The sequence below is a fragment of the Chinchilla lanigera genome, unplaced genomic scaffold, assembly GCF_000276665.1.
Source record: "Chinchilla lanigera isolate Chin_1 unplaced genomic scaffold, ChiLan1.0 scaffold00113, whole genome shotgun sequence".
In the NCBI taxonomy this organism is placed as follows: domain Eukaryota; kingdom Metazoa; phylum Chordata; class Mammalia; order Rodentia; family Chinchillidae; genus Chinchilla; species Chinchilla lanigera.
The window spans coordinates 4,315,291-4,334,785 of NW_004955514.1; the positions used below are offsets into that span (position 1 = coordinate 4,315,291).

General features: G+C 52.6%; 2 protein-coding genes across 10 annotated transcripts in view; one reads left to right on the forward strand and one right to left on the reverse strand.

The window, feature by feature from the left end:
• Evc (Ellis van Creveld protein) overlaps positions 1 to 15,607 on the reverse strand; it is a 51,295-nt gene extending 35,688 nt beyond the window's left edge. For 2 of the 4 annotated variants that reach the window (XM_013506840.1, XM_013506839.1), the window contains exons 1-5: positions 15,225 to 15,605; positions 9,677 to 9,805; positions 4,230 to 4,313; positions 3,085 to 3,317; positions 632 to 716 (exon numbers count right to left, since the gene is read on the reverse strand). In XM_013506840.1, the coding sequence (XP_013362294.1) occupies positions 632 to 716; positions 3,085 to 3,317; positions 4,230 to 4,313; positions 9,677 to 9,805; positions 15,225 to 15,395 (702 nt within the window). In that variant the 5' untranslated portion in view covers positions 15,396 to 15,605. Of the gene's footprint in view, positions 1 to 631; positions 717 to 3,084; positions 3,318 to 4,229; positions 4,314 to 9,676; positions 9,806 to 15,224 lie in introns of all 4 variants that reach the window. The other 2 variants (XR_001231780.1, XM_013506841.1) reach the window with 2 other exon arrangements.
• Positions 15,608 to 17,333: 1,726 nt separating this feature from the next.
• Positions 17,334 to 19,495, forward strand: part of Evc2 (Ellis van Creveld syndrome 2) — a 98,221-nt gene continuing 96,059 nt past the window's right edge. Inside the window, exon 1 of one of the 6 annotated variants that reach the window (XM_005408826.2) lies at positions 17,334 to 17,411. Coding sequence is in view for 2 of the 6 variants with exons in the window: in XM_005408823.2 (XP_005408880.1) it covers positions 17,776 to 17,871 (96 nt within the window). In the remaining 4 variants the exon portion in view is untranslated. The other 5 variants (XM_013506843.1, XM_005408823.2, XM_013506844.1 and 2 more) reach the window with 5 other exon arrangements.

Sequence of the window (19,495 nt, forward strand, 5' to 3'; positions counted from 1 at the left end):
CCCTGGCTTCCGGTTGCTCAGATCCCGGCAGATTCGCTCAGACAGTAGGTGCATCGGCACCGTAACCCTGTTCTCCTGATGTGCACGCTCTGTGTCCTCATTTATTCACACCGAGCCTCTCCCTCAGCACCCATCTGCAGCTTTCTTTTTTTTTCTTTTTCTCCATCTGCAGCTTTCTGACTCCAGGCAAGTCCTCCCCTCTGCGCCTCAGTTTCCTCCAGTAATAGTGACGGCATCTGCCTCCCTGGCTTGTGGTAAGGTTAACGTAATGACCTGTTTAATACCTCCAGGGTCTAGCACATGGTAGCCACTCGATACATGAGTGCTCATCAATATTGTTAGCACTGTTATCACTCTTTCCAAGGCTTTGTTCTCTTTGGAACAGCTCACCTTCCAGCCAGCGAGTGGCTCAGCCCCAACTCTGGCTACAGTAAGGCCAGGCCCCATCTCCAGGCCCCACCTGCTCCTCAGGGCCAGGCTCCAAGGCCTGATGCCACATGCTCTTTCCCAGACTGCTTCTGTTCACTGAGGCCTCTTTTCCCTAGGGTCTCTGGGGCTCAGAGACACAGAGAGCCTCACTTCCTACTTTTTGACCCCAGGAGAGGGAGAGAAAGCCACATTCCCTACCTACCATGTGCTGCTCCTGCCTCAGTGCTGTATCCAAGCGCTGTAGGTCTTTGAGGTGAAGGTTATAGACACACAGGTCGATGTCTGCACTGAAGGAGTCGAAGAAGTAGAAGAGACGGTGTTACGGTTTAGACCTAGAATATCTCCCCAAAGTCCCGCATGTTCAGAGGCCAGGCTTTTGGAAGGTGATGGCATCATGAGGTGCTACACTCATCAGTGGATTCGTGCATGGAGGAGTTCGTGGCTGAATGTGCTGTTAGGAGGTGTTGGGCTCTGGTTGGAGAAAGTGGGTCACGGGGAACATGACCCAAAAAGCTGCATTCTTGTCCTGACTCCTCCCTTCTCTCTGTGCTTCCTGGCTGCTGTGATGTGAGCGGCTTTCTTTTGCCAGAGTTTTCCTCAATGTTTCTGCCTTGGAGCCAGTACGCCATGGACCAAACCCCTGGAAACTGTGAGTCAAGTAAACATCTCCTCTCAGTCGTGGGTGTTTGATATTTTGTCCCAGCACTGGGAAAGTGACTACTCTAGTGATGATGGTAATGAGAAGACTGATAGCTAAACAGTAATGGTGATGGTCGTGGTGATGGTGATGGTGGTGAGCAAGGGAGGGGATGGTGCTATTGATGGTGGTGGTTGGGAGGATGAAGATGACACTATGGATAGATACGATGATGGAAAGGTGCATATGGCTCTCCTTCATCTTTCTATATCCTGGTCACCATTACACGAGGAGCTTTCCTTCACTAGAACCTACCACCATGCTTTTCTATCTTCGAGACAGCCATGGGCTGCACTCACTGGAAACTGACTTGAATAAACCTCTCTTCCTTCGAGTTATGGGTGTTGGGTGTTGCGTCCCTGTTCTGGAAAAGGGGCTGAGATGGAAGGTCAGCATGTGTGTGGGAGGAGGGAAGGTCAGTGCTCTGTGGAGTGTCCTGGCCTTTGCTCTGCAATGCTCTTGCTCCTCACACCCTCTGAGGGTCTCAGGAAGGAGGCCAGCCAGCTGCTGGACACACCGTAATGATCAAAGTGAATGATGTCAGCCTTCCATGTGCTCCCTGGAAGGCAGCTATGCTCACCACTGTACCACCAACGCAGACCTATGTCCTCCCTGGACCACTGTCCCCTCTGTCACCACATGGTCTGTCCCCTAGCTGCCATTTCACAGATGGGTAAACAGACGCAGGGAATGGAGCGCCTGAGATGTGAAGTGATGGCCACTGTCTTAGTTACTCTTCTCTTGTTACTGGGACAAAATACCTGACAGCTGAAATTAAGGAAGAAAAGGTTTATTTAGCTCAGTTTGTGGAGGTTTCAGTCCGTAATCAGCTGGCTCCAAGGCAGAGTGGCACATGGCACAGGGACAGCACTTCAGTGTGGCAGAAGACAGCAAAAGCAGCAAGAGCAAAAAGGGGAGGGCAAGCCTCTTTCCCTTCCTTACACTGTAATCAGGCTACCCAACCCAGGGTGGGTGCAGCACTCACACCATCTCTGTGCCCTCCTCTGGCACAGGATGAGGATGTGCACAAAGAGAGGCCCCTGGCTCCCTGCTGAGTCTCTTAAACTTCTAAGCTTCTAAACTGACCCAGTGAATCAAACATTACAGCACACAGTCACCTTTCTGGACCTTTTGTCCCTCATAGGCAGACACATTTTAAATGACAAATGCTGAAGAACAGCCGTTGCATCCCAGGGCTGGCCTCTTCACCCTCCCTGGAAGCTCCCATTCTACAGCTCCTTCCCTTAGGCCGCTTTCAGGGTCTACATGGAGTTCAAAGCCCTGGACCCACCCCTTCTGCAGCTCTGAGCTGAGCCAGGCCTGGCTCACTCAACCCAGGGTCCTGGGACTTCACAGCAGAGCAGCCTAAGGACCCAGCCTGCTCTGAGCTGAAGCTTGATATGGAGCACAGGTTTTGGAGATGAGGTGGCTGGGTCAGTAAAACTCCATCCCTCTCTGCTGTGTGTCCTTGGGGAAGTCACTCAGCCTCTCTGTGTCTTGCTTGTGTCTCTGTGAAGTGGGGGAACTATCGGCATCTTGCTCCTAGGGTTGTTGGGGCAATCACTCATTGCGTCCTATTTATGTACCACAGAAGCTGGCCCAGGTTGCCCTGCTGGGCAACAGGACAGACTTGGGCCTTGTGTTCATATGGTCATTGCTCCCATCAGCACTCAGCATGGGCCCTGTCCTCTGAAGGTGCCCATCACTGCCTGCCGCTGCTGCTGCAGTGTCCAGGCCACACCCGCGATACGCAAGATCCCTTTGTCTCTCCCAGGGTGCAGCCTGATTCTGTCACCCAAGCATTGATCAACACTGCATCTATGAGTGACAAGAGCACCTGGGATCCCGGTTCTGGCACTTACTGCTGTGTGCCCCTGGAGGAGTCCCTTAACCTCTCTGGGCCTCTGTGTCTGCCTTGACCTCTAAGCTCTGTGCCCTTCCCTATCCAGCTGGCTTACCTTTCACAGGCCAGCACCTCGGGGAAGCTGCTCACTTGCAAGAAAGCGTGGCACAGCAGCCTGTCCTCGCTGGCGGCGGAGCGGGAGCTGCAGGAGGAGCTGCAGTCACCCTTCTCGGCTGGGCTCAAGCTGCCCAGGCTGCTGGAGGGTGAGGGTCCGGCTGGCTGGTGTGGCAGGGCCGCTGGCCTCAGAGTCTCGTGCAGGGATGGGTTGGAGGAGCCGTCAGCCAGAGGCTGGTGACAGAGTGGCCCGTTAGTCTGGGGACGCACGGCAGGTGCGCTCCACAGTCCCAGGGGTGGCAGGGCCTGGCTGCAGCAGACTGCTTGTTCCCCAGGCTCACAGCCACAGCCGGGGACTCAAATCATAGCTCATTTGTCCCCATGTGGCCAGCCCCTCTGCGCCAGGCTTCTATCTCAGACCATCACCTGGCTCCATCCCCAACACCCACCTGCACCCCTATCCAGCGGCCCACCTGACCTCTCCCAAGGCAGCCTCCTGCCTGCTGGGCCTTGTCTCTGTCCCCCGGCCCACAGACCTGGTCACCTACTCTGCTCTTCCTCTAGGGAAGCAGAGTCACCCTCAGACCCAGGCCTTGTTGTGGCTTCTCTGCCCTTCCATGGCCCCCAGTGTCACAGCCTCATTTCCTGCTGCCCAAACTGAGCTGGCCGCGCTGGTTCTGCTCCAGACCCTGCGGCTATGCTTCCTTCCGGGTCTGGAACAGGCTTGCTCCTTGTTTGCTGGGCCGAACCATCCCTCCCTCCCTCTCTGCACCAATCTGGGTCTGGGTTCCAGGCTATGTGGCCTGTTTTATCACCCGTTGGATCTGCTGGACCCTGAGGCACTCCCAGCTACAGGAAGCCCCAGGACCCCTGCAGGCTTCCCAGTGGGCTCAGCAGTGGTTGCTGCTGATGTAAAAACACACCCCACCCACCCACAGCACAGTTAAGTGAAGCGCGTGGGTCCCAGTGTGTTTTGGGCAACAGTTCGCTGAGCTATACCTAGTTAAGTGTTCTGTGGAAACATGTCTTGCCACAAAACCTTTGTCCAGGACTGAAAATCACACATTTAATCCCTTCACCCCCGCTCCAAACCCTAGGAGATTCCTGAGTTAACTGCATGTCTGAGAAGGAGCTCAGAACTCTCACCCGGAACTTCTGATTGATGGGGTAGATGACCTTGGCCTTGAGAGCAAATGCTGTGAGGCTGCTGTTGAAAGGTGGCTCACATTCCTGGGAAGGAGAGAGAATAAATGGCACGGGAGGCTTTCAGTAAAATGCGGGACGAACTGCCAAGAGTTTCCAAAGTGCCGTAGCATGCCGGGCTAATTCGAGCAGTAGCTTCAAGATGAGACCACGGTAAGCCCATTTAGACCCATGTAGGTATACACTTCACAGGGGGATGGTGGGTGAATAGGTTGAGATGGACAGCAGGGCATGAATGGGCATGTGGATGGATGGGCGAGTGGATGGACAGGCAGATGGATGGATGGATGGATGGATGGATACATGGTAGAGGGATGGATGGGTAGATGGATGGGTGGACAGATGGGTGCTCAAATGGATGGGCAGGTGAATAGAAAGAGGAACAAAATATGGATGGAGAGAGGGAGGGAAGGATGGGTAGACAGGTGAGTGGGTGGTTGGATGGAGGCCTGGATGACGGATGTGTGAGTGGGTATACTGACAAATCCTTGGACAGATAGACAGTATCATTTAACTCTGATTCTTCAGCTTTGGAAGTAATAAGGATTTTAACAACTTGATACTAATTAACAAGAGTTTTTTTTGAAGAACTGTGAATCATCTTTAAATGGAAAAAGCAAACCCACAAAATACTTTAAGGTAGGAGGAGTTAGTCCTAGTGTTCTGCAGCACGGTAATTAACTGCAGCCAACAACAATTGACAATGTATTTCAGAACAACTGGTGCAGCGGGCTGAAGTTTCCTAGCACATCGAAATGAAAAATGTTGCAGAGATGCAAATGCTAATTGCCCTTATCTGATCATTACAGATAACAAATTGTCATACGGCACTTTGTAAATATGTACAATGATTGTCAATTGAAAATTTTTAATAAAAAGTTTTAACACTGCTAGGGTATAAACACATGGGGCAACATTCACACAAGATTCTGGATTATTAAAGAAGGGGCTGGGCTGGTCTTTGAACTTCATGCAGCCTCTGTCTTCCCAGGCAGTAAAGAGCTCTAGGTCCCCAGGGACTGCAGGGACCAAGTGCCCAGCTGAGGGTTCGGAACAGCGGCCCTGAGCCCCAGGCAGCTGCTGTAGCTCTGGTCACGAGATCCTCTCCCCCTGCTGAGAAGTCTCCCCTGACTACAGCAAGACAGACTGATCCCCACCTTGGCCTCTGCCCCGCTGCCTCTGCGCCCCTCTCTCCCACAGCTCCCCTCCATCCCCTAATCCCTGCTTGGGAACCAGCAAGCTGGGGAGTGACGACAGGAGGCTGGCAGCACAGATCCACCCTCCAAGCAGTCTCCTCAGACATCTGCAGGCCTAGTGGGAAAAACAGAGGTGGTTTCTAGCCTTGCCCCGACGGAAGAGCTGCAGAGAATGTGACCTCTCCAGCTGCCACGGCCACCCTGGAGCAGACACGGCACAGCGCTTCATTCATCTGTGGCTCCCACTGGGGGGCTGGCAGAGGAGCCACGAGCCACAGTGCGGGCTGTATACAAAAGCTGATCAAACCTCCAGTGAACGGCTAAATAAAATGTTTGCGGTATCACAATAAAAGACGCTTCGCCGTGAATCCTGCTCACAGTCCTCCCCCTCATGTCCAGCACGCTCATCCTATGGTTCTTGCCACTTTCTGAAGCAGTTCTGGAGTGCTCTTTCCTGAGGGTCTTTATGAGGTGGGATTAAAAAAATACAGTGACTGCTGCTGTCCAGCGCCGCCCAGTGGAAAGGCAGAGAAGAGCATGATGCCGTGTCCTCATCTGACCTACTCACCGGATCTGGCACCACGTCACCTCTGGCTGCTCCCCAATGTCAAAATGACCATGAAAGGGAAATGTTTTGAGTCAACTCAGGGCACCAAGGCAGCCAGAAAAGCACAGCTAAAGACGCGCAAGAAAGAGGGATGCAGAGCTGCTTTAGAAAGCGGCAATTACCACGGGATGAGTGTGCTCCGCACCGGGGGCAGTCCTTTCGGGGGATTCACTGCAATGTGTCTTTTACTGGAGTAATCTTGCCTCAGCCTCCCACAGTGCTCTGTGCATTTTAAAACTTCTTACAGAGGCGAAAAGAAACAAGAGGAGGAAAGAGGTGAAAGACAGGAGGAAAGCCTGGCCTCTGCTTTCCTGGGTGCATCTGCCAAAGGGGAGACGATAAAAAGAAGTTGCACTTGGTGTGAAAAACATAAAGGGAGGAAACGCATTGGAGCTGGGCCAGCTGGGCCCCACGAAGCAGCACCAGGGGACGGGAGCCCAGGCTGGGAACTGACGCAGTCTTGATGGTGGCTCCACCCCGTGGACATCTGAATTCTCCACCCCACGTTGCCTGCAGCCTGCCGTGTCCTGAAGGGCAGGGCCTGAGGAGTGTCATGGCCCTGGCGGGGGAGGAAGTGGCCAGGAGCCCTTGGCACGAGGGAGTAAGGACTGAACAGGTGTCTGCTGCCCAAACGGGATAAAGGACTTTAGCTTTTCAAAGCTGTCCTAATAAAGTTCAGCATCCACCAAATTCGGAGCCTCCCCTGCTGAGGAAATAGAATTACCCAGAAAACTGGTTGTAGCACAAATTTGCGATTCAGCTGAAGCAATGCAATTATTCAGAAAATTGGTTAGAGCATAATTGTAGGAGAAAAGCTATTTTGCTCACCGACATAAAGGTGTTGTTTGCAGTGCATGCATAAATGCACCCCGCATATCTCAGTCCCCTCTGCCTCCCTCCCTCTGCAGCAGAGGCTTGGGATGGAGAGCCAGGCCGTGGGGAATTCCAGAGCCCATGGAATTCCCTGTGCAGTTTTGACTCATGGGAGATACTCATTAATCAGAGGGCATGCAAGGAGTGGCAGGGACCAGACTGCCCCGCTCGGCTGTGTACTGGCATATAAGCGAGTTCGTTTAGATCAGCCCTGCCCCACTGGAGTCTGCAGAAGGAGGCTCTCTGTCCAGCCAGCCAGCTAACAGGCCGAGCGCTAACTTCGCTTTGGACAATTATTAGCTTGGTAAGGAGCACCTGCTTGGCATAGCTGAATAGTTAGCAAGTAAAACATTAATCACTAGGCACAAAAAATACGAGTTAACCATTCAGGGAGTAGAAAGATGTACATCCCCTGCAAATAAGGGTGGGAGGCACATATTACAGAACCCAGCCCTAGGGATGCCACAGAGGAAACCACCGTGACCTTATTGTAAAAGTGAGACATCTGAGGCCCAGGCAGTGAAGTTTCTTACCCAACATCACGTAGTAGATACCCAGCAAAGCGGAGATGGGGTTTAAGGCTGGAAGCCAAAGCCAGGACTATTTCTGTCCCTGTGAAGCTTCCTCAGTATGAGTGTAACTGTTTCTTATTGATAGCATTCATATATCTGCACTGTACAATTCACTCGTGTGCAGTATATCATTTGATAGTTTTCACTATCTTCCCAGAAAGGTGTGACTGTCACACCTCTCTGTCACCAAGGCCAGTTTCAGAAATGTTCACTGCGTCAGAGAGAAACCTTGATAGCAATCACCCCACCATCCCTCCCGCTGCCCCAGGGCCAGGGAACTGCTGTCTACTTTCCCCACAGTTCTGGACATTTCCTATGAATGGAATCCTGCCAGTGGTGGTTTTCTGTGACTTTCACTTAACAGAATGATTTCAAGCCTCTTCCACAATGTACAGTAGCATCTGTCAGTGCTTTATTCCTTTTTATTGGCAAATAATATTCCTTTGTGAAGCAGTATGACCACACTGCATTTACACTACTGTCAGTCAATGGCCATTTGGGTTCTCTCCCCATTTTGGGTGCTGTGGACGGCACCGGCAGAACACAGAGGTCCATGCTGTATGGACATCTGGCTCCTTTCTGTGGGCAGGGCTTTAATAGTAAGGCAGAAGGACGGGGGAGAGAGACAGACAGATAGACACCATACCGGGGACTCACACACTGTCACAAGGAGACCTCCTAAGCTCCCAGACCCCAGAGACACATGTGGAGTCAGGGACTGAGGGTGTGCAGAAAGACGCACTGACACACACAGACACACGTGCAGGGACAGACACGGGAACAGAGAGAGGAAACGGGAGTCAGGGACAAGCAGCACCTGGGAGGAGGGGCAGCCCTGCTCCAGGAGCTCAGAGAGCTCGTTCTCCATCTCTGTGACCTCCAGTTCAGCTCGGGGCCACCCTCACCTCCACAGGGCCCTGTCAACACCTTGCGGACAGCCCTGGCAAGCACAGGTGGGGTGACTGAGCTAACCGGCAGCTGAGCCCCCAGTCTCCGACCTCCAGTGAAGTTCCGTATGCAGCACCGGCCCCTGTCCTCAGAGGTCAGCTGGGACTATGTAATGAGAGGACCCTGATGCAAAGTGGCAGACGCAGATGGCATGGGGACAGCAGCACTTGCTGGGCAGAGGCTAGATAGAGCCAGGAACAAATCTTAGCTGGCCACTCCCCAGCTGTGGGACTCAGAAAAGCACCTATGTTCCTGAGCCTCAGTTTCCTCATTTGGAAAATGGGATCATGAATAAGAACTACATGAGATAATCCAGAGGGCTTTACAGTACTCACCGAGGAGACAGGAACAACTGCGTGGCATCAGCAGGCGCTAAAAGTGCCACTTCCACCTTTTCCTTCCCAGGAGACAGGCCTGCAATGCTTTTCAGGGCACCAGCAAAAGAGCAGAAACGTCACACCCTCCCCACCCATGGAGCTCCCCAAGGACAATGCCCTATAGGTGCAGGTTAAGCCGTGTGTGGATCCTGGAAGGAACGGGAGGACTCTGGCTGTAGTTTAACATCCTGCCAGGGGCCCTGCACTCCTTCCCAAGATATTTCCTTAAAGAAAACAAGGTGAAAAAAGACTTCCATGCAGATGTCCATGGCACCCTTATGCATAAGAGCCAAATATGGCGATCAACAGTGTCCAGCAAGCACATACCTACCAAGCTGTGGGTGAGAAACCACGCAACCGACCACTGCTGAGCAACAGAGAAAGATCAGCTACAAAAGTGTGCACCAAGACAAGGAAATCTCAGAAGTGCGCTGTGGTGGGAATGCGCACACACAGAGCACAGGGTTCCATGCACATCAAGGTCTAGGTCAGCAAAACCCACCCATGAGTTTGGGAACCACAGCCAGGGATGCCTCCGCAAGTGTGCACACAAGGAATTGACCAGTTGGGGGCGCTAGGGAGCCTTCTGGGTTGATGAAAACACTCTCTATGGGGGTACTGGTTCCCAGGGTGTAGGCATTTGTTAAAACTCATCAAACTTTGAACTTCAAATCTGTGCATTTTACTGTATGTAAATGATGCCTCAAAGAGGAAGCCTAACGGGAAAATATACCTGTCAGAGATGGTGGCATGACATCAGGCAGGCTACTCAACACCCAGGGTGCACCAGGGCAAACAGATAAGACAGGAGGCTTACCTCTACAGGCTCCTCATCCTGGGGGATCTGCGTTTCTGTCTTCCTCCTCCTTGATGATGGGGAGTCAGCTTCTGAGGGGCTGTGTGCATTAGGCTCCAAATTCTTGAGCAGACATTGAGTGTCGTCTTTCTAAACCCAGAGGGGTGGACAGAAATGCGATAGTAAAGTTAAGCAACCCAGGTTGTCTTGCGTGGGGCTTTAGCCAACCCAATCGCCCACTCAGAGGTTATTTCTGCTCATCTCTGTGTGCCCTGCTGTCTGACTTAGCCTTCGAGACTGCCGAGGTCACCTTGCTGAGAAGGCCCCAGAGTTCCCCACAATGCTCATCTCTATGTACCCCAGGATAAGGAGGCCAGAGCCTCCTGAGATGCCACATCTAAAGGAACCCCTAGGACTCAGAGGCCAGACTTGGAGCAAAGCAGCTTTCATTTCTCTTCTGGTTTGGCTGTGGCCCCCAAAGGACCATGAACTCCCTGAAGATGTCTGCTTTGCATTGACAATGATACATGAATATTAATTCTCCTGTTGTTTTGAACAATGTCACTGATTGAGTTTTAATAAAAGATCTGAAGTTACCTTAAACTACAAGGGTGTTTCTATTGCGAACCATAATCATGTGGATTCTGCATTTGCGAACTCATTTACTGGCTAAAATGCATTATTAACCAAAGGGCTGGGTGCCTGAGGGGCTGTCACAGTCAGATACAGACACATGCAGGGCGTAGAAACTCAAGAGTGGCTGACTCTCATGCTCAGTTGAGGAAAAACAAAGCCTGGTCCTCTCCTTTCACACCCGTCGCACTCTGTAACAAATGTCCTTCCTGCAGCCTAACTAAGGTACCAGGTTTTTGCAATTTTGTGTGTTTTGTAGGTGCTTTTCCTGTTTGAAGCTGTCCCCAGCTGTGGTGCTAAAGTGCTGTCTCATGCTCTTGGGTGCAGAGGGTTGTGATGAGCTCAACAGCGATGAGGAGCTCAATGGAAATGATGAGCTCAACAGAGATGATGAGCTATTCAGGCCAAGTTTAGTGCCACTAGCTGTAAGCACAATGGTGGCCATCAGCAGCATGTACTAAATGAGGGTCTTTAAATAGAAACACCCATAATACAACATCCCAAAAGGTGGATTAATAAGAATGTTGTGACCAGAGTCTCAAAGGACCTAACCAGGCTCTTCCCCTAGGGGCAAAGGTTCTGCATTCACCAGTTCAGTGACCTCAGTAACTCTGATGAACATAACCATCATAAATAGTAAGAATGGACTGTATTTAGAATTCTGCTACGGCAGAGTCACTCGCATCTCCCTCTTTGGCCACCAGTTGCTCAAAGATATAATTTTTGCACAAAGTAAAATTATTGGATTATTGGGTTAGTCAGCAACTATCTCTGCGCATCTAATAAGCACCAAGCCTTATTCCAAGTCCTGTGAATGGTCATGAATATACAAAGCCCCTGCCTTCCAGGAGCTGACATTCCAGGAAGAGAAGAAAGATATAGACAAATAAGTATGCAGCACGGTGGGGGTGATAAAGAAAGATATGGAGGTGGGAGAATGGAGAATGACTGCAGGGAAGTCTCTCAGATAAGGTAGGTTTAAAAACATTAATAGAAATAAGGGAGTGAGCCTTTGAGATACCCAGAGAACAGCATTCAAGGAAGTGGGAACAGCAGATGGACGGCCCTGGGGCAGGCACAGGCCCAGCCCATCTGGGGAGATCTATGTGTCTGGAGCACTGTGGGGTGGGTCTTGAGGTAGAGTTAGTAGACATGGCCAGATATTTTGGGTTTGTTTGTTTAGCAACTGTAGCTGACTAGTACAAGAGTTCTGTAAGGAAGGACCTGATCAGATCCTCCTATAATAAGACCCCAGAAGAAAACTCCTCTGGTCCCACAGGAGATCCGGAGTTTAGAGATACCCTTAAAAATGATCAGGTGGCCAAGAGGCTCTAGCTGCTCTTATCAGAACAGTAAAATCCAAAATAAACAAAAGGACAAAGCAAGCATGAACCAGATACTACATAGGGAAAAGAAAAAACACACAACAGCAATAATATCCTCAGAGAGATGAGAGAAGATATCCTACAAGACACGAACAGCATAGTGTAAACTGAGGATTTTGAGAACGAATGAAGAGCTCAAATGCTAAAATTATGTAATGGATAAAGAAACTGTGATATTTACATACAATATAATGCTACTCTGCTATAGAGAAGATTGAATTTGAGCCGTGTGCAGGAAAATGGATACAACTTGAGATCATAATGTTAAACAAAACAAATCAGACACAAAGCTTAAATACTGCATGGTTGCTCTTCTATGAGAAACCCAAAAAGTAAAGAAAGAGCAAAATAAAAGACAGGTCAGAAGAAACAGGAAGAGAGATCTTTTGCATGGGGAGGGGCCAAGAGACAGAGAGAGGGGAGGAGAAAGGTGGGGGGAAGAATTAAGATGTGCTATGCTCAGGCACCAACTCCCCACGATGAATGCAATCACTATGTACTCCAAACGTGTACCAAAAAAAATAAGAAATAAAATTACGGAATACTCAATGACAAGGATGAAGAAAATCCTGCCAGGAAGTAGTATTTTGCAAAAAGATATAGAGATGAGGTATTGGAAAGAATAATATACTTAGAGGTCTCAAGCACAATAGGGGTTTTTGAAAGAAAGAACATGTAAGAAAAAAGGAATCTTCAAGGAAAGCAAAAAATAACAAAAACAAAACAAACAAAAAACCAAGTTTCTAGAATGCAAGATCCTGTCAAATGCCCAACTCATGGGATGACAAGAGACTTTTACCAAAACTCATCCTGATGCAACTTCATATATTGGGGGGGAGGAATAGATTCTTTAATATTCTGTAGATGAACAAAAGAAAAAGAAGTTTCGTGCACGGTATCAAGAATCAGAACAGAATTAAATTTCTCAACACTAGCAGTGGAAGTTCGTAGAGAATATCTTCAAACTTGAGGTGGAAAATGGAATTCCTTACCTAATGTAAAAAGTATAAAGATGAGAGAATAAAGACGTTTTCAAAAGAGTTGCATCTATCCCCTGCTCAGAAAGCTATGGAGGTGGGATACAAGGATATTAGTGGAAGAAGACAAATGCTAGGGATCTCTGAAACAGGAGCCAACCAGAAGAGCGGAGGGAGCCTCAGCATAGTAGCCCGGAGAGGTCTTGGTGGTGTCATTGATGGCCCAGAGCAGTTTGCTTCTCAAAATCTAAGAAGAAATTCACGGGAGGACTTGCTAATTCCAGCTTGCTGTGTGTCTGGGTGGGGACCAGGGCTTTGTGTTCTCATGTTGCTGTTGCTGATCGGCTGTCTGTTTAGAGAAGAGCTTATTCCAATTGGGGCATGTCAGATGTTTCTGGGAGAAACAGACTTGTTTAAAAAAAGAAATGTATCTGTTAAGAAGATAAAACTGATCAAATACCTTATGAGTTCAACTGTTTTGAAAAGAAATGGGCACAAGTGAAGGAGAGCTCAGTGTTAAATGAAGGATAAGCACACAGGATCCAAACAAATAAAAAAAATCTGGTAACTATTAATTTCAGGGAAAAGAAATATTTTACAGAAAGGAAGGGAATCATAATGACATCTGACTGCTGACTTACAGAGAGCAATGCTTATGAATCATGATAATGGAAACACCGCACTGATTTAACCCAAATTACCCTCTAAGCGCACAGTGCTATTGGGAGGGGTGGATGTTCTTATGAACAAGGGAGGATGCTAAGTCCTACTACCTTCCTGCGTGGGAAGTCTGTGGCTATTTCCTAAACTGAAAAATGCAAACAGCAGCAATGTAATTGAGTGAGTTAGAGATGGGAAGCAATTTAACAGAGGAGCCAGCTGAAAGAGTTGTGCACACTGGCTCGAGAGAAGTGGGAGTGAGGGGTGGGTGTTGCTGCTGGCCAACTGTCACTTTGTATACATGGGTAACTTTGATGCAAACTAAGAAGTTGCAATGATAAAACAAATAAAACAAAAGAAAGAAGAAAGGAAACTGGTACAATTATAAGCTATGGGACTTGGACCAAAAAAGAACAGGAATGCCCAGGAAGCAGGAGGAAGCATTCTGTCCTAGAAGGCATGGTCAGCAGAGCTGCCCCAGGCAATCTGCCCTCTGAGTCCTGAGACTGAGATGAACACAGGTGGAAGCGACGACGTGCAGAAGTGCAGAGGAGGCACCCAGGGAACAGTGATTCTCACCGGGTGGGCCCCCGGAGCCTGTGTGCGAGGCTGGGTATTTGGGAAGCTTAGGTAGGCCGCCTGGTGCCTCATGCCATCCTCCCTGTAGGCAGCAAAGCACACCTGGAGCTTTGCATCAGGACAGCCGTACTGTCAGCTGTGCATTCTAGAGACAGACTGGGGAGTAGAGACCGGAGGAAAAGGGCTCCGGCAGAAAGGAGGTGGTTTCAAAGGTCACACCCAAACCATAAGAAAACCCATCACCCTATCACTAGGCCAGAGCCCCTCCACAGCCACCACCCTGGTCTGAGTCACTGCCACCCTTGGGTGACCAGCAGCCCCAACCCAGACAGTGTGGTTACACGCAAGCCTTTCCTCCCCTCTGGGTCCAAATCATGCCCCGAGCAGACAGCAGGCGGTGGAAGCTCTGGCTGGAGGCTCATTCCAGCCCTGAGGTTGGTTCATCACAGAATCCCGGAGCAAGAGCGACCTTGCAGACTTCAGTCACTTGGCTGTCAAGTGAAGTAAGGATAGCTCCTGCTTCCCTGGCTTGGAATGGGATAAAGGAACACACGCCGGGAAACAGTGGCTCTGCCATTAGACACAGAGCTGCCATTTTGGCAAGTCACTTAACCCCTCTGTGCCTCAGTTTCCTTATCTGCAAACCGGGATCATCAGTGGACCCCATTCAAGGCTGTTGGTGGTCGGTGAGATAGTTCAGGCAGAGATTCTAGCTCAGAGCTTTGCTCAGGACTCAGAAATGCTGGCATTACTATTTCTCCCTCAGAATTCACCACGTGATGCTATAATCGGTGTTTACTTGCGTCTGCCTCCTTCTCCGGGCCTGGACCTCAAACCGGCAAGCACAGGGTCGCTCCTGCTCACCCAGGGAACATCCAAGGCCCGGTGGCACACCCTTAGCACCCTGTTGCTTGCAGGGATGGGCGAATGGAAGAACCCAGCCAGTGACCAGGGGACTCAAGAGGAGCCACAGAACAAGGGACTCTCCGAAGCATTGGTGGGAGACTGGGGGGGGGGGCACCACAGCCCTCCTCGGTCCTCCACCCCCGGCTGGGGCGTCTGCCAGCATCGTGTCTACACTCTCCCGCCTACAGATGAGGAAACTGAGGCCCAAGCAGGCTTCTGGGCTTACGCGCAGTAGTACACTCTGTCTCTTCCGCGGGACCGCATGCCCAAACCTTTCGGTCACTCAGCCGCCTTGCTCTGAAATCCCTGCCCCGGGTCCCTCCCACGACCCGACCCGGACAAAAGGGGAGCCCGAGGCCGAAGCGGTCACGTGAGAGGCACCCGGAGGTCGCGCTCTAGGGAGGCTCGGATCCCCACCCGCACACCCACCTGGTGGCGGAGGAGCAGGCGGCCAGCGCGGCGACCGAGCCAGAGGCCGAGGCCGAAGCCAAGCGCAGCGCCCAGCAGCACGGCAGGGACCAGCAGCGCGGGCACCGGGCGCAGAGCTTCCCGGCCGAGCAGCAGGCGCGCGTCGCTGTCGCAGGCCGCGCCGCGGGCCATCGGGGGCGCTCAGGCGGGGGACCGGCCGCATGCTGCCGGCCGCCCCGCACTGTCCTGGCCTGGCTCTGTACCCCCCAGCTTGGCGACAGGGGTTGCAGGGCTCCGGCGGCCCTGGCCCAGGGCGCCGCTGACTTTCTGGCGGGCGCAATCCTTTCGCTGGTCCTCTCCACTTTCCCGGATCCGCCAGAAAGCGAGGGAGGAGCCTGCGCCGACAGCCCAAAGCTTTGAGCCGTCCCCGCCCCAGCCCTCTTGTGTACTGAGCATGCCCGGCGGCCAGAGGCCTCCTCACAGCCTTTAGGACCACGCTTCTGCAGGGAGCCCCCATCCACCTGGGAATCACGGCCCCTTTGAGTTTACAGAGCGCTCACGATATGCGAAGCAGTTAGCCCGATGCCCAAGCTAACTTTCCTCCCAGCCCTTCGAGACGGGAGCTGGTGAACGGCCGTGCTTCCCAGGGGGAGGGAGCTCAGAGTCAGAGCCCGGAGGCAGGGGCGACCAAGGCCCCTGCGCCTAAGGCCCTTGTGGGCCTTCCTGGGATTGCACAGCCCACAACGGTCTCTGAACGTGGCCTGAAGACTCCTGTTTCCTCCCACGAGGGCCAGCGCTTTGCCTGGCAGAGCTGAGAGCCTGCATGGTCATCCCATCACGGGGCGTTGGTGGAGAATCTGCTGGGTGCTCCCAGCCAGGCCAGGCACACACGAACCAGAGGAGGCACCGAAGTTCTCCAGGCCGTGCAGGAAAGAGGATTAGTTGAGTGCTTCATCCTGTTCTTTTAAGCACGCGTTGCTCAGCTGGTGCTAGCCATTCTCTGGGAACTGGAGTGCAGCAGCGAAGGCATGGCTGCATGCACACACACACACACACACTCTTACATGCACATACTTCTGCTCTTATTTCCTGGAACCTGGGGCAGGGGGCCCTGGGGGCAAGGCTGCACCCAAGAGCACTCCTCCGCTGAGTGGCTGTGCTCTCAACCTGGACATCCTGGATGACCTCCTGTCTGTTTCCTCGTCTACCTTTCTAGGTGGAAGAGATGGGAACTATTTCCTAATTCTTCATCCTCCACACAGATGAAGAAGTGGACAGCGGGGGAGCAGCAGTGACTGTTCAAGCTCTTGCCACTGCAGACAGGGTGTGCTCACGCCTGGGTGTGCTGCCCCCCTGTGCTCTGAGGAGCTTCTTAGGTGTTCCCTGGCTTCCTAGGCGTCCCTTTGAAGCATCGCCATGGTTCCTGGGGTCACCTGTGTGACAGTGACCTGGAGTTCTTGCTTTGTGCTGGGTATTTCTTTGGCGCTCAGGCTTTGGTTTTAAAATGCAGTGTTCTTTGCATTTACCTTATTTTAAAGCTGTTCGGATGTTAAACTCCTTCTTGGCTCACCGCCACACTGGTGTTCCAAGACGCCTGGCACGCACCCTCCGGGCTTGTCTCAGCCCGGCATGTGGCTGAGGGCCCCCAAGCCAGCACACGCAGAGTGAGCAGCTGGGCTAACAAATTCTCAGACCCTCCAACCCCACCACCTTGTCCGCATCAGGTCAGGCAGGCCTGCCCTTGGAGGGGAAAGGGGTGGCCAGGTGCGGAGCTCTGTGCAGGAGGCCGCAGACTGCAGGAGTGGAGGAGGGGCTGGCAGAGGAGGAGCACCCTTCCAGGAGAATGCCCAGAACTGTCACCCGGGCCCCGGGAAGGGACGAGGAGGAGACAGGAAGCCCCTCCAGGGCCCTGTCCCGCTCCTGAAGGGCTCCGAGGGCTTTCTGGTTCTCTCCAGAGGTGGCCCAGGGCCAGGCTTCACTTCCTGCCTCCCTTGGCCGTGTGGTGGGTCTGAGGCTCGTCCACCGAAGGGCTGGGCAGGGTGCAGGACTGGAAGGGGCTGAACCCAACAGGAAGTGAGGGTCGCCTTTCCTCTCTGCCGTCCCTCCCCCTCCGCGCAGCCCTGTCTGCTCTGACTTGGGGCCCGCCTCTCCAAAGACTGTTGTTTTCCACAGCGCTGATGGCGGTGGTGAGGTTGGCGGAGATCCGAGGTTTCTGTGCACCGGGGAAGATTTCTTAAAGGAGGGGAGACAGAGCTGAGATTTAGCGACCCAGTATGGGTTCGTGGAGGGGTCTTGGGGGCCGAGAGCGACTCGATCTGGTTTGGTTACTGTGGGATCCCGGGTGGGGCGCAGCAAACCCCGCGCGGCCTCCGCGCGCCCAGGTTCGCCCCCAGGGCCCCTCCCCTGAGCGCCCGCGCCTCCCGCTGGGCGCGGAGCCCCAGATGAGCTCGTTCCAGCCAGCAAACTTTCGGGCGCCCGCACTGAGCATGCTCGGCGGCGGGGCGGGCCCGGGGTCCGGAAGCTCCGGCGACTCCACCGGGCTCACGGGCCTGGGGTCGCGGTCCCCCGAGCTATGGTCCCCGCGGGCGCCCGGGGTCGCGCCGCGTGGGTGCTGGCCGGGGGCGCTCTGGCCGTGGCCCTGGCGCTGGGAGCACCGTCCGGACCGCAGGTAAGGAGGGCCCGACCCAGTCCCGGGAGGACTCGACGCTGACCGTCTACACCCGCGGCCCTCCGTGTTGTCTGAGGATCAGGAAGGGAGGGCGGGGTGTGAATGCGATGCCGAGGTTTCTCGGGTGCATTCCGCGTGTATCCAGGGAACCCCGAGGAAAAAGGGAGGCTCCGTGCGGGGGTGGCTGCGGCTTCAGTTTGGCTGGGCGACCCGGGTTCGAATCTGCTCCGCACCCTAGGAGCTCTGCGTCCCAGAGTAAGTCACTTCACCTCTCGTGCCTCCTTGTCCCGGCCTACACCGTGGGGCCACTGCGAGACCCCCAGAGACCTGTGAGTCAGTGTCAGGGGCGCGGCGGGCCAGGCCAGCTCTACAGGTGACACACGGTGGCGGCTGTGAGACGAGAGTTGGGACCGTTGGCTGGAGTTTTCCCCGACGTCACTCTGCTGGCTGGGGGTGAGGGAGCTTTGACCATCTCACCTTGGTCCCGCCCCTCTGTGGCCCCGAACTTGGAAAGGCACAGCCCTGGCTGTCACTCTAGATACCCCACCTGTAGACCCCAGGACGCTGGCCACGCATGTACGGAGAGAGTTCAGGGGTCTTCAAGGGGACCCCTTTCCTTCGTGCCTGTGTTTTCTCACTAGATGAGCACTGTCAGTGTACTCAGCTCTGCACAGTCCTGTGGCAGAACATGTCCCCAGGGGCCATTCACTGGCTCCTCCAAGGGGGATGGGAAGTGTCGGGCCCACTTTGCAGAGGGGAAAACCAAGACCCAGAAAGGCATGTTGCCCTTCCCCAGGTCATTCTCTGTCCTCCTGGGTCCCGCACATTCAGAGTCTGCTCCCCGGCTCCACTTTGCACATGGTGCTGACTCTGGAAGCCGATGCTGAACGTTGTGGTACGTTCTGTGTCTGTCAGGAGCCAGAGTGGGGTGTGGAGGGGGCCTCCGGGGAGGCATCCACGACAGGGCGAGCTTAGGGCACCTCACTCTCAAGGGCCACCCCTGCTCGTGCAGGGCCCTGGCATGAGCACGGGGTCCAGGTGCCCTCGGCACCTTGAGCACCTGCTTCACCTGCGTCCTGGCGCTGCCCATGCCCGTCCAACTGTCCGTGGGACGCCCCTGTCCATCACTCTGAGACGACCCTTCCTTGAGCTGTACAGGAAAGAATTTGGGCCTTGGGTGTTCCCACTGCGGCCACTCCCCTCCGCAGTTTGGAGGTCAGTCACAATAGGTGACGTATTATTAGGGTAGGTGATATATTTTGATAAGTGATACATTATGATATTTATGCATTAAATGTGTGAATATTAGTATTAAGTATATTGTGAAATATGCAGTATTAAATCGCTAAACCTACAAACCTATAGGCATAAGTGAAAATGAATATATAACCATATAAAATGCTTGCAAATATAATAGCTAAGTGTAAATATGTAACAGTCTATTAAATATATTATAAACTCCATCATTATTAGATGGGATCATCTATTTGTAATTTTGTGTCCTGATGATTTCGCTTGATATATTTTAGAATTGTTTCAAGGTAAACACAGATCTGCTTTATTTATCAACTTACTTTTTTGATTGTAGTAAATTACATATTGTAAATAAATACCAAAATATCAT